Source organism: Papaver somniferum, chromosome 1 (assembly GCF_003573695.1).
Source record: "Papaver somniferum cultivar HN1 chromosome 1, ASM357369v1, whole genome shotgun sequence".
NCBI classification, from domain to species: domain Eukaryota; kingdom Viridiplantae; phylum Streptophyta; class Magnoliopsida; order Ranunculales; family Papaveraceae; genus Papaver; species Papaver somniferum.
The window spans coordinates 32,836,561-32,852,039 of record NC_039358.1 but is presented as its reverse complement, the minus strand read 5'-3'; the positions used below and the strand labels follow the sequence as shown (position 1 = coordinate 32,852,039).

The window sequence follows — 15,479 nt, the reverse complement described above, 5'->3', positions numbered from 1 at the left end:
GAAACTAGATGGCCTTTTTGCATCCAAGAATCATATAACTGCTTCTCAACCACAAGCTGATATCGCCTCAACAAGTCGTGGTCGCAATAAGTGTAAACGAGCGAAGGGTAACAACAATACGTTTCTCACTGAAGATATCATCGTTGAGATCCTTTCGAGGCTACCGCTGAGATTTCTCTTACAGTACAGGTGTGTCTGCAAACAATGGAGCATCCTATCTGATAGAAACCCAAAACTAATTCGGATGAGGAAGTTAGTAGCATCCTTGGAGAATGATTCATTGTCATCATCAATATCTAATGGTATTCTCAGCCGTGCTAAGAAGATTCACTGTCCAATCATTTCCTTGGACTGTGATCTTAAGAATGTTAATTTTGTGGGTTCTTGTAATGGCTTGTTTTTCCTGTATCACCAAGAGATCAATCACTTTTGTTCGTGGAAACCTTATTTGTGGAACCCGTTCACACAAGAATTCAAATATATAGAGAGACCTAGATTTCCAGTGAATGAGACGTACTGCATTCACACAGAGGACATGGGTTTGGTTATGATGCAAAGAATGATGATTACAAGTGCGTAAGTATTTTCATTTATTCAGGCGGCGGCCCATCTCAAGTTCACATCTATTCGTTGAGATCGAATACATGGAAATTAAGGCACATTCCATATGCATTGAGCACTGAAGACGCATACTTTCGAGCACCAAATGGGGTCTTTTGTAATGGAGCTCTTCATTGGTTTGCAAATTCTCCCGAAGTCATAATGGCTTTAAATATGACAGATGAGACAACCAGAGAAATTCCAAAACCAAAAAATGTAGAGGAATCTGGATACCGTAGACACGTTGCTGTTTTGGACGGGTATCTTTGCATTCTTTGTCTTAACTGTGCTGCTTACGAAATATGGCTGATGAAGGATTATGGAATGAGAGAATCATGGACAAGAGCGTACAAGATTCCGAGCCTGACATTAGAACTTGGAGCTCAAAAATTTGTGGACTTGAAGAAGATCGAGTATTTAAAAACTGGTGAGATTCTATTTGAGGTTCAATACAACTATTACAAGACTGCAGCCTTGGTGTCATATGACCCAAAGAATGAGACGGCTACGTATTTGAAAGTGTATAATAACTTTGGGGATTATTCAGTCTTACGATCAGTATCATATAGGTATGTGAAGAGCACAGTCAAACTTAACTCTGATTATTATGTCGAGGATAACGGAAAAAAAGATGGCCAACAGAGCATTATCCGGATTGCAAAAAGACTACAAAAGAAAAAGGGTTGTTACATTGGGTAAGCAAACAGTTCATTTGTTATCTTCACTGCCCTGCACTATATACATCATCTTGAACTAGTTTCCTGGCCTTTGCCCTGTAAAATCAGACATTGGGAACAAATATTTGCCCTATACAAATAGTTACATCACACAATCAAGTGCAAAGAAGTAAGAGGAATTTTCACATTCCATCCCACCCAAAAGATCTGGTTTATTGCATTCTTAATTCTCTGCAACCCACTTACCACCATGGAAGGTATTCTGCCAGTCATAAAGGAAACTAAAACTGCTTTTGAATCCAAACTAAACATGCCTGAACCACCTGCTGGCTCATTGCCCATTCCCCTGCACCAACAAGCACCATCACCTTAGCTAAGTAATTTTTGTTATCCCCAAACCACCAGCCATAGCACCTACACCCCCACCCATGCTACTTTTGGCTATGGAAACCACACCCAGCTTGCCCAGGATTACCCCTTGATGCACCATCACAATAGATAAGAAGATTCTGAGGTAAGGATGGTAATCTGAAAAAACATTCTTTTACCACTGTTCTGAACTTTTGTTCCCCTATTTTCAAAAGCCATAAGTGTCCTGACACCTCACACTGCATTCCTTTATGAATCTCAAAATCTTCTGCTTCACATTTTCAATACTAGGAATTGCCTCCTCATACATCCTCCTATTCCTGGAAATCCATATTTCTACCATCGCAGAAAAAGCACAAGTATACCATACCTCTTTCACAACAGCGCTCTTATGCTTTACCAAACTGAGGACCTCTTCAAAGCTCGCAGGAGATAGAAACTGAAAAATCCATCTTAACCAGTGCTCCATATTGTCTTGTCCATTGCCACACAGATAACATTTTGATGTAGTATGAAATCCTCTTTTCCTGATATTTTCTTCAGTAGGACAAGCTCATATGAATGTATGCAAGGATTCCATACTTGTTTAGCCCAACGAAGAACATGATTTTATCTATAATCATCTGCACCGCACTGGCCACATAAAACTTGCCAATTATATCACCAGACCAAACTTTCTTGTCAGCTCCATTACCGAATACAGGCAAATCATCCTTTGCAAAACATTTGTACATCTCAATAGGTATCTTCCATTCACCATCCATAATCAACTGCTCCACTCTCCAATCAAAGTATCTTTCAATCAAAGCATAGTCCATTACCATTTATCCCTCCATACAGATATACTTTTCACATCTCCAACTAGCCACCTACTTCCTTCATCCACCTGCCCATTACCAGTTTGATTCCACGCAAAATGGAAGATTGCCTATAATAACCAATCATATTTAGTCTTCTACCTGGCCCTCATGAACCTTGTCCATTCTTCATCTTCAGTTTCAATCTTCCATAACAACTTCATTAACAAGGCCTTATTAATAATTTCTAAGCTTCTGATGCCCAAACCTCCTTCATCCCTAGGAGAACATACTTCCTCCCACTTCTGATGCTGATGCAAAAGACAGACTCTACACCTATGTTTCTAAAATTAACTGCTGCGAATTGTTCAAGGTTTTGCACATTAAACCACAATTCTTCAAATGCCGCTTTCCTGTGTGAAATACCACACCCTTAAACCGAGAAGGCAAGAATTAACATGCTTCTTTAATCTGCAAAAGTACTTGACCGTAATGCAGAATCAGTAACATCAACTAATTAAATAATAGCTCGCTAGAGATAAAATAAATGCAACCGGTTCTATTTTATGTGAACTGAAATCCGACAATGTAAATGAAGTAGTGGACCTGATTACCGAACATAGCTATGAGTTTATCAATGTATAACATAATGTGAAAAATAATCAAGGAAACAAGAAGTACAAACAACATCAGCAGCATACCAGTTTGGGTTTTCTGTTGATGTCACAATCCAACAGCCAAGCAACGTACAACCGAAGATCTATCCGGAACCACAAGAATTCTTTTTGACCAAACCACAGAACCCCATAACTCACCCCCACAACTACCTTTCCGAGTCGAGATTTCAGCACACCAAATCTCTGTCTCATTTTCATTCCACGTACTCCTTTGCCACAGAACACACAAATTCCCACCAACATTAGCCATTGTAGCTCCACACAAAAACTTATCCAACCCACTATCCAAACCCTTCAATTTTCTCCAACACCCCACATTCTCATCAAATCCTCTTATTTCACCGATTAAATAATCATAAGAAAACAAAGTCCCATCAACAACAGCAGTATCTCTGCCTCTCCACCCTAAATTAATCTTCGATTTCACATCACTCCAAGACAACTCCTTTGTATCATATACAACTGCAAGTCTATGTGTCATTGCATACAATTTGTCCCCTATCACAGCACACCTGTGTATGTCTTTCTCCATCACATTAACCTGACTTGGACTCGGATTCGGAACCACCGCTTCCCATTTCCCCACTGCCGGATCAAAAACCTCAGCCCACTGAGTCGATTCAGACAATGAATCAATCAAACAACCACCTGTAACATAAATTTTCCCATTCACAACCCCTGCAGCAGCGAATTTTCTTCCAACACTCATTGCTGGACCGAGTTCCCATTTTTTAAATCGAGAATCAAAAACCCAAACATTGGGTGATGGGATATCATGAACAGAACCACCAATTACATAGATATCGTGGCCTAATACAACAAAAGCTGAACCAATTGATTGAACTGGATTTGGAGGAACAGAGAAAAGGAGTTTAGGGTTTTTGGGGTCAAAAAAATACCATTTGAGAGATGAATTGTGAATACGGATGATGAAGAATAAAAGGGTTTGCGTATAATTGAGATTGAAACGAGTATTGAAGAAAAGATGGGATCGGAGAAGTGAATTCCATGATTTTGAAACCAGTGATAGATTTGAGTGATGGATGTGTGGTACCCTAGCTATACAATGGAGTGATATGTCATTAGGTAAGTCTGGAATCAATAAGTTTGAGTCTCTTGATGGTGGTTGTGGTTGTGGTTGTGGTTGTGGTGAATCTTCCATCTCTCTCTCTCTGCGTCTCCGCATCTGTTTTCCTCTCTTTTTATACCGGAGTCTGGACTCCTGAATTAGAATGGAGTCTGGACTCCTGAATTACATATTTGTAAGCCCACGTTCCATTTTTCACGGGCTACAAGATATGAGCTAAGCACGGAGACCCAGGCCGGCTCCGGCTTAAACTTTAATAGAGCTGTAGAAGACCCGCCGGACTTTCCCGAACCCGCTCGTACCCGATAAACTCGTAGGTTTTTAAACTGAACCTGTCCGTAGCGGGTTGGTTGTTGGTTATGAAAACAAAAATCCGCTACAGTTGGGTTGGTAGTTGGTTATGTGTCTAAATCCATCTGAACCCACTCGAAAAACCCGATAAATATATGGCGTTGATAGAAATGTTAGAAATTAATCTTATCCCTCCAATTAATTGAAACATTAGTAGTAGTAGTGAAATTTGAAACCTGATTCCATCAGAGATAGGGGAATCCTGAGGATCCAAATCGGTAAAGCATAGGCCCATGCAGGGAAGAATAACAAATCTCTCTGCTTATAGAAGGGGAACTTAGGCGCAGGCCCAGAATTTTTTTTTTCTTACCGCCAGGCCCAGAATTACTTTTCCCTACAGTCGTGCCCAACATTATTTAAAATCATTAAAAACGTGCAGAGTTCCTCAATTAACCTTCAGCGGTTTCTATGTGTAACCTGATAAGCTAAACGGTCGGAACCATTTCTTTTCTCTTCTTCTCATTTTTTCTTCATCCGTTCTTCTCATTTTTTCTTCATCTGTTTTTCTATTCCTATTCCTCCATAAACACTGTAACAGATGAAGTTGATCAAACCCTAAAAATAAATTTCAAACTCTAAAAAACATTAACCCTAGAATTCAGTAGAACCAAAATGGATGAAACACCGACAAAAACACGTCTTCAGAAATCAAAAGAGAAGAAATTAGGTACTAAAACTAGTTTAATCGATCTTATTCTTGCATGCATTCGGTACATTTGATTTTATTGATTTTCGATTTTAATTTTTGTTCTTGATGCTTCAGATGAAAAGGGAAAAATGAAGTCGAAGAAACAGAAAAAACCCGGTGAGATTTATCATTAGCTTCATCTGTCATTGTTTGATTTTGTTTTTTTTTTAATTTATTTTTTTTAATCCTGAATACAAATAATTTTTTTTGAGTTATCACTTTATTCTTCTTCGATTTTAACATAATTTTCTCCTCAATGTGATTTTACCTTCTGATGTTGAAGATGAACAAGAAGAAATTGATAGTGTCGAAACACTGAAGGAGACGCAAATCAAGGAAAAGAAAGCAAAGAAAGCTGCACCAAAGGAAGTATTGGGTGATGCAGATAATGAGGATGATAATACAAATAAGCAATGTGTTGTCTATAAACAAGGTGCGTTGAATTCCTTCATGTTCCTGTTATGCATCAGTTATGCACCTTAACAAAAATCAATGCATGACATATTATTCAGTTCCAATATTAAATGCATGACTAGTTATGCACCTTAATAAATCAATGTATAACATGTTATGCAGCCCAATATATGAATGCATGACCGGTTATGCATTTTTTAATATTGAAAAGGAGTTAAGCAGGGTTGTGTTTTTAAATGCATAATAAGTTATGCACCTTAACAAATCAATGCATGACATATTATTCAGTTCCAATATTAAATGCATGACTAGTTATGCACCTTAATAAATCAATGCATAACATGTTATGCATAGTTTAGACTTGCTGCATCACAGGTTATGCATATAAAACAATGTTGTTATATTTGTTATGCATTCCTTTGTTGTTCTAAATAGTAGTTCTAAAATTCATTTTTTTTTCTTTTTTTTTACGCAGTTAAACCTAAAACCAAATCTACAGTTCAAGGAGGTACTTATAGAGCAGGTTTCCTTAGGGTAGGTCACTTTTTTAGTAAGATAAAAGACAGAGGTGGTTTGAATCCGTTGCAGGCTAACATGATGAATGTGTGTGTGTTTGGAAAGTTCTATAACTGGTTATATGCTGCAAACATGGCATACTTGGATGGTAAGAGCAACAAGCTGATGGATGAAGTCTTTCTATCATATGACCATGAAGAATTGAATCAACATTCATTCAAGTTGTCTGAAAACAAGTCCATAGCATCAACGTCTAGTGAGCTTGCTGTTACATTTCTGATTCCAAGAATTGAAGGAGACAGAGGAAATGATATTCTGACTTCGAAGGCAGAGATAGAGATGACTCAGTCACATCCCCTCGTCAAGCAATTCCCATTCAAAACAAAACCAGGATTTATCAGCAAAGATCCCAAAGCACGGGTAACAAAGGTGTGGATAGATGATATTGAAAGGCTGGTGTTGGAAAAACTTGATAAGAAAGGTCATGAAGAGGAAGTTGTCTGCCTTTACATGCTAGTCGTCTTGTTCTTTTGTCGTTCAAGTGGAGACAATTTAGATGTCTCGTATGTTGGTTTGGTTAAGGATTTGGAAACCATGGACTCTGTCTCCTGATCTTATTCATGAACACCTGATGGAGAGCATCAAGACTGTCAAAAGAAACAATCTTCATATCAGGAATTGCAGTGGTTGCACTATATATTCTCTTGTGAGTTATTTTTTTTTACTTTCATAACATCTGTCAATAAATACTACTTTCTTGGATACATAATATCTTATTAGTTATTATTTTTTGCAGCTTTGGTTGGCTGAGCATTCTAACATAGATGAGATATCGTCAGACATCGTCAAGGTCATTTCCAATGCTACACCGAGAGCTGCAAAGTGGGACTTGGCAGCAATGAATAAAGCAATGCTCAAGAAGAATATTACGCTCTTAAAGGTACCTGTTTATGAACATTTCATGATTTATAATTGACCTTCATGCATCTATGAATGTATCTCTAAATTCCTTAAAAATGAATGCATAATAAGTTACGATAGCAAAAAATGATAACTGCATGACTAGTTATGCACCTTAATAAATCAATGCATAACATGTTATGCAGCCCAATATATGAATGCATGACCGGTTATGCATTTTTCAATATTGAAAATGAGTTAAGCAGGGTTGTGTTTTTAAATGCATAATAAGTTATGCACCTTAACAAATCAATGCATGACATATTACTCAGTTCCAATATTAAATGCATGACTAGTTATGCATTGTTTAGATTAGCTGCATCACAAGTTATGCATATAAAAAATGTTGTTATATTTTTTATGCATTCCTTTGATGAGTGTCATTAATCATGTTGCAGTATAATGAGAAATTTAGATATGAGTACAGTGCAATGGAGATGGAATTCTGTGAACCAAGAAAACCAAGAAAAAGGAAAGAGATATATGATCTCGTCGCAATGAATATTGAAGAGAACAGGGACAAGTATGAATAAGCATTTCTGGATGCGATTAAGATCATTGAACAAGAAACGTGTCCCCCCGATAGTGCTGAAGCAAGGTTGCAGATCATTGAAGCAAAGCTGAAAGACATGAAGCAGACTCAGGAGAGGAATAGACAGAGTGGAGTAGACTTCAATGAAAAGTTGTATAATTATGTGAAGGAATTGCTTGTTGATTGTGGCAACATAGAAGTGCAGGAGGAGTCGTCAGGTGGACCTAGTGTCAATGTATCATCAGATGAGCCAAGCGACCCACTGAGCCAAAACTTTCCAAGGAATGAGACTCTTGTTGAACTGGTATCTTCAACTGAACCACCTACACAAGAATCAGTGCCAGAAGTTATCAGACTCGATAGCCAAGACCAAACGGCTAGTCAAGGTATCCAGTCTTCACCTTTCAAGTTCATGGACATGGAAAAAGCTGTTAATCTCTCCAGCGACGACAAGGAAACAGAAACTCAAGTGGAATTGGAGACAACACCAAATATAGTAACAACACAAGAAAGACTTGAAGCACAGGAAAGAGACTTTTTGGCCGGTGGTGATGATGACATTCTTCCAGAAACTTAGAAGAAAGCAGAAGAATATGTGGTGCCCATATTTAATCTGCATTTATCACAACCTGCTGCTGCAATTAAAGATGATGCTGGTGGACCACAAGAGCAAGCTGAAAATCTGCAAAAACCCGCTATTGAGATACCACAACATCAAACTGAAGAACCACAACAACCAGAAGAGCCAGTGGCTGAAAAGCCACAACAAGTAGCTGTTGAGATGGTTGTTGATGCAGAGAAGGAGATGGTGGTTGAGAATCCTTTAACTCCTGGTGCCACACAAGATGCTGAAAAAGAAAAAGGCTATAATGAAGATGCTGAGATGGAGACCGTTTCAAAAAACCTGGTACCTCTTCTTTTATTATAAACTGTTTACTATATTGTTTTTTTGTTGTTTAATCAACTATTTACTTAATTTCATAATAAACTGTTTATATCTAACACATTTTGGTTACATGAATCTCTAGGAAGAAGACGTAAGAGGGGAGTTTGTACCAAGAACAGAATTTTTGAAGAGGTCACCATTGAAGAAAAAGTCAGTATTGAAGCGAAAAGAAAACAAGGCAGAAGAGGATGGGAAGCAACCAGGAATCAAGGTAAGAAGAATCAAGGAAAGGACAACATGTAATCAAAGGACAACCAGTGTACTACTCAAAGATTGTGATCTAGGAAAGCAGAAGAAGCAAAAAGACAAGCCTGATGAGAATAAAGTTGAAGAAGAAAATCCCCGTACGTCTACTGGCTTGCCGTTCAGAAAATTACCTCCGCTGGAAACAATGGAATGCTTTCAAGATTACAAGGATACAATAGAAACAGCCATGATGGAAGTACTGAAGACATACTTTGAGAATGCCAACATCTTGTAAGTACATCAAAATTACCTTTATGCTTGTTTGCATAATATGTCATGCAGCTCCCAATGTTTAATGCATGGTTAGTTATGCATTGTTTAAAATATCTACATCACATGTTATGCAGCTCCAATGTTTAATGCATGTTCAGTTATGCAAAAAATATTGTTATATTTATTATGCTTGTTTAAGAAATCAATGCATTACAGGTTATGCTTCTGATGAAATAAATGCATAACAAGTTATGCTTAAAAAAAACCCATGCATAACACAACCCTCTAGTTTATGGTTCTTCCGCATGTCACTTGAATAAAACATCTCACCAATTGTGTCTTATGTCATCTGCAGAAATTCGGCTTGGAGTATCAGAGAAGGAGAAGACCCGTACTTGTGGGATATTCGGATTCACGGAGATATAATAAGGCATCTAATGAACAACGAATACTTATAAGACCAAGTAGTACGCTACTAAAGTTATAGGTTGTTCAAGAAGCGGGAAAATGAAAAGATGGTTGATAGTGTTGAACATAAGTATGCGGAGTCTGCATTCATGATGCCAGATGCTTGGGTAAGTCAAGAAAATAAAATCATTTTGCTGCATAACAAGTCATTCCTGCATATTATCTTATGCCCATATAATTACTTCAGCATAAAATGTTATGCAACTAGATTGAACTGCATAACAAGTTATTCAGCATTGTTTTCTACACCTGTTGTGCACCCTTTCAATTGCATCCACTAACTTTTTTTTCCTAAAAAATATTTCTTTTGCAGTTCTTTGTTAAAACAAAGGAGAAAGATGGGATTGCCAAATTTGTTGGAGAATTCATCTTGAATCTCCCTATTGAAGTTGAGAGAATGTTCATTCCAATGAACTATATGACAAAGGAAAACACTGCTGGTACACATTGGACATTATTAGAGTATGACTTTTCAGAGGGTGAGTGGAACTACTATAAAAGTGTTGAAGGATATAAATCTAACTGCAAGAAACAAGATCTCATAATGGCAAAGGATTTTATGCCGTATTTGATCCAAAGATATGATGAACTGAATCTATCACCACAAATCGTGGATATAAAGCGGGAACCGCTTGTATACAAGGATATTTTTACCAAGATTGTTCCTGAACAAGGTCATCACCCCGACTGCCTCATATTTGTATGCTATTATATGAAGATGAGCATGAAGTCTCAAGTCAGTAACAAATGGCTGAAGTTGGGAAAGGAAGATGCAGTAGAAAAAGCCAACAAGAAAAAGAGTAAGTATGGTATTGAAAATGCTGACGGATCTTAGAAACAGTTGGGCGATAGATGCCAATGAAGACATCTGGGATGATATTGCGCGTCAATGTGATGAAGATGAGCGTCAAATGTGAAGTTGTGCATAATAGAAAGGCTCAAACATAACTTTTTTTTAACAACCTGTGTGTTGTTGGTAGGTTGAGAAATTTAACTTGGGAGTGAAAACTAATGGGAAAGTAGTTAGTAGTTCTTGTCAGAACAACTTATGTTATCTTGTTGATGTTTATAAATATATTTATTATATATCAATGCTGGTTTCAGTGCTTCTATTTGCTGCAATCTTATTTCATTTAACTGTACGATGATATAAATCTTACAAGGAAAATGAAGGAACAACAGGTTACATATAAACATCTAAATAACAAGTTATGCAACAAAATAAACCTGAATAACATGTTATTCCTAATAAAATAAATGTGCATGACTTGTTATGCAGACGCATGACTTGTTATGCAGATGCAGATGCATGAAGGAACCACATTTGCATGAGTCGTTATGACGCCATCTTTACAAGAATAAATGCATAACAGATCGTGTATCGTCGAAAAACAATGCATAAGAGATTATGCATCTTCAAAACAATAACGCATAATACGTTACGCATCATGAAAACTAATGCATCACAAGTTATGCATCATCAAAAACTAAAGCATAATCCATTATGCATTTAAGAATAAAAATGAAAACATTATCTGATAGAAGCAGAAAAACACACAGTGAAAAAAAAAAGTATTTTTCATAAAACCAATACAAAAAAGAAACTAAGTACATAAAAAGTACTTGTTCATAAAAACTAATACAGAAACTAACGAAACAAAATAAACCTGAATAACATGTTATTCCTAATAAAATAAATGTGCATGACTTGTTATGCAGACGCATGACTTGTTATGCAGATGCAGATGCATGAAGGAACCACATTTGCATGATTCGTTATGACGCCATCTTTAAAAGAATAAATGCATAACAGATCGTGCATCGTCGAAAAACAATGCATAAGAGATTATGCATCTAAAAAACAATAAAGCATAATACGTTATGCATCATAAAAACTAATGCATAACAAGTTATGCATCATCAAAAACTAAAGCATAATCCATTATGCATTTAAGAATAAAAATGAAAACATTATCTGATAGAAGCAGAAAAACACACAGTGAAAAAAAAAATATTTTTCATAAAACCAATACAAAAAAGAAACTAAGTACAGAAAAAGTACTTGTTCATAAAAACTAATACAGAAACTAATGAAAGAAAAATGAATAAGGTTCAAACATAAAAGTAATAGTCTGAAGAAACAAACAAGATAATTGCTCTTCTTTAACTTCCCTTAGGCTGCTTCGGAGGCTTCTTGTAACAGGTAGGATTCGTACATGTTTGCTTGTTATGATGACCAAGATCAAAACAATTACCACAGCGAATAGCTCTCCTAGGCGGCTTCTCATATCTGCTCAAATGCCTATTAGCTTGTGGTCTCCTGGCGGCCTCCTAACATCAGGTACATCGATAATATCATTACCTTCATAAACTTCAGGCCTGTTATAGTTCGGAATAGGATGAATTGCATGACTGTAGGCATTATTGAAGTATGAAGTAGTGAAATAAGGTTCAACAAAATCATATGGAATAGAACCAGACATTGTTATCGATGCGAAAGCATGCACACATGGAAACCCATAGACGCGCCACCTCTGACAGGTACATGTCCTTGCCACAAGGTTAACACTATGAGAAATGTCCCCTCTTTCCACTTCATAAACATGAGTATCGGACTGTATAACCAGCTAGGTTATACCCCCATCAATAAGAGCCTTCATCTTATTTTCATTCTTCGGTGTGAGAATTGTTATGAAACTATTACCCGTATTCCTCCTTTCTGACATCATACTCATCACATCCTTCCTTATCTGATCTAGAAGAGCATTTGCAGGGAGCATCTTGTGTACCTTCATCCAACTATTGAAGGATTCAGCAAGAGTAGAAGATGTCCTACCATACCTACAACCCTGAAAAAAGGCATTTGACCACTTCTCTGGAGGGATATCTTCAATATAGTCGGCAACCCAACCACAACCAAGACCCCTAATAGTATCGATGGTAGTTTGGAAACCTTCGCGACTAAGAGAATAAAGCAGCAGCTTGAAATGAATCAATAACTGCACCATACCTTTCGTCAGATGCATTAATAGGTAAGTTCATCTTAAGATGATAATAGCAGAAACTATGGAAGGCTCCAGGAAAGTAAAATGGAATCGCTCTCTTTAATCCTTCTGCACGATCAGATAAAAATGTGATTGGCCTTTGATCATGATCAAGAACATTACTCAAATTCCTCATGAACCATTCCCAGTTATCATCATCTTCACCAGGTACCAGGGCCATGGCTAGTGGGAAGAAGCCTGCACAGAAAAAAAATATATAATCAAGCCAGCGTCTACATGAAGTATGTGCAGCTAAAAAAATGCATAAGACATTATGCATCTAAACTAAATAATGCATAAGACATTATGCATCTAAAACAGAAAATGATGCATAACCAGAAAAGTGAAAACAAATAATGCATAATGTCTTATGCATCTAAACTAAATGATGCATAAGACATTATGCATGTGCATAAAAAGGATGCATAAAATCAATAAGTGAAAACCATAATGCATAAGACATTATGCATCTAAACTAAATAATGCATAAGACATTATGCATCTAAAACAGAAATGATGCATAACTAGAAAAGTGAAAACAAATAATGCATAATGTCTTATGCATCTAAACTAAATGATGCATAATACATTATGCATCAAAAATAAATAATGCATGAGACATTATGCACATATATAAAAAGGATGCATTATCAGAAAAATTACCATTTTCAGCATTGATAGCGGTTGCAGCCATGAGGCATCCTCTATATGTCCCTGTAATAAAGGTAGCATCGACATAAACCATGGGGCGAAGGTAACGGTAACCATGGATGCATGCCTCGAAAGCAATAAAAAGACGCACAAACTTATTTGAAGGTGCCTCATCTTCTAATTCAGCTGAACTATCCTCGTTCGCTTCAGGTTCATCCGTTTGAACTTGAAAATCAATCCAACTCCCAGGATTTGTGCTGCGAATGGAATCTACATACCATGAAAGATGCGAATACGACATGGCTTCATCACCAAATATATCCTCATACACTTTCTCTCTTCCGTTGTAAGCTTGGTAGTATTTCACATTGATCCCGTAGCTAGTTTTGAAAAACTTCTCCAAATCAGATGCTTTGAAACTCGGATCACTTCGGATTTCATCCTTGATCAGACTAGAAACAAATTTACTGCTTAGCCTGTGTAAAATCCTTACAGTTCCAACACCACAGGTATGACTGCTCTCATATTTCTTAACCTTAGGCATCCTGTTTTCAACATCAACAACACAAACCTTATACTCCCAAGGGCAATTTTCTTTTGAGCATTTTGCATAGAACCTGCTAGGTTCATTCTTCTTATATACAAGAACACGCCCAGCTTTTAACTCGTATTTCTTCACTACGATATGTACCTCTACTACACCTCCAAAAAACACTTTACCAACTTCACCAAGTAATTTATCCCAACCTTCAGTCCTAAGAACCTTGTTAACAGGCACAGAACCATCTTCAAGGAAATTCACCATAGCTTGTTCGGGTTCAGGTTCTATTACACGACTACTTGAAGCTCTACTACGACTTCTGGAAGAATTACAGCCAACTTCGACAAGTAAATCAAAGCTCTTCTGACCTTTACAGTGGCAACGAGATACAAAACATTGAAGCAGAATATCAGAATCAACTCGCACAAACTTGCTTCCATCATTAAAGGAAAATATGACATGATGCGGTAATAAACGAGTCCAGTTCTGGCAAACGGCTGTCTTCAAAGACTCCAAAGTTGTGTTGACATCAACAGGATGTGCCAAAAATTCACTGAAGTAGTGAATTACATCTAGTGCACTACCAACAGGAATTTTCACCCTGCAAAACACAAAAGAGAAAAAACCAAACATATCTATCCTGCATATTCCTTCACAAAAATTCTTACTCAAAATTAAAAGATCAAATCAACAACAGCAAACAATCTACATTAACCATAATCAGATGAGAAATCAACAGGATATCAAAATTAATAACAGATCAAAAATACGAATGGAAAAACAAATCAAATAAAAAATCCAACAGAACAGAAGCAAAACCTAGTAAATTGGTATGTCAACATCGGAACATGAAATCGAAACAAAAAAATTTAATCGAAAAGATCTACATTGATGTTAACAAATTCAAAACCTAGAAAATAAACAAAAATTCAAAAACAAGCTTAAAAGATCTAAAAAACGATTCAAAAAACTAAATTAAGCTTCGGAAACCTAAAATAATAGATCCTAATCTTACAGAAACTAAAACATAGAATCGAATCAAGATTAAAAAAAAATCAGAATCAAAGATTGGAATAAAAACGAACGAACCTGAAGCTTTGCTGAGTAAATTGAATCTCTCTCGGTAATCAAGGACAAGTGAGGCTAAAGCTTGCTGAGTAAATTGAATCAATCTCTCGATAATCAATGTCTCGAAAATAAACAGGATATACTGAAACTGAAAGTGAGGCTAAACTGGGAAATAAAAAAGAAAATAAATGAATTTTGAAAACTCTGGGCCTGCAAATAATTTGTTGGCTGCTTTTGGGTGCGCCCGTGAGATTTTGTGAAGGTGGGTTTCATAGTACGAAAATGTGTAAGAATGGGTCTCCCTGTAGTTTTCACCTTATAGAACACAAGGAGTCCAATAACAGTCAGACTGAGCCCAACCACCCCACCCCATTAAACATGACCTGAATCAAACTGAGAAAAAGTGCTTCAAGATACTTTCCTCCACCTTCTATTGTACCCACTGTAATTTCCGTTCTCGAGAACACTGTCAACGCAATTATTGACGTAAATGTTATTTGAGAAGTTTTGAAAATGTACTCCCTCCGTTTAAAATTGAGGATTTTTTTTATCTTAGAATACTTTTTATACTTCATATTTTTCCACCTTTTATCATGATTTTCCCCTAACTTGGAATCATGTCATAATTTGGAAT

General features: G+C 36.8%; 1 protein-coding gene across 2 annotated transcripts; it reads right to left on the bottom strand.

Moving 5' to 3' along the window:
• Window positions 1-1,253: 1,253 nt before the first annotated feature.
• On the bottom strand, window positions 1,254-4,345 carry LOC113282568 (F-box/kelch-repeat protein SKIP6-like). 2 transcript variants are annotated; one of them, XM_026531614.1, is made up of 2 exons: window positions 3,145-4,345; window positions 1,254-2,925 (listed from the first exon to the last, which is right to left on the bottom strand). In XM_026531614.1, the coding sequence occupies exon 1, from the start codon at window positions 4,304-4,306 to the stop codon at window positions 3,167-3,169; it is 1,140 nt and encodes a 379-aa protein (XP_026387399.1). In that variant the 5' UTR covers window positions 4,307-4,345; the 3' UTR covers window positions 1,254-2,925; window positions 3,145-3,166. The 2 variants fall into 2 exon arrangements, with proteins under 2 accessions (XP_026387399.1, XP_026387393.1); XM_026531608.1 differs by having other exon boundaries at window positions 1,254-2,914.
• Between the last annotated feature and the right edge of the window lie 11,134 nt (window positions 4,346-15,479).

Coding starts and splice junctions, on each gene's coding strand:
- LOC113282568 (XM_026531614.1), bottom strand. CDS start 4,306: ATGCGGAGACGCAGAGAGAGAGAGATGGAAGATTCACCACAACCACAA.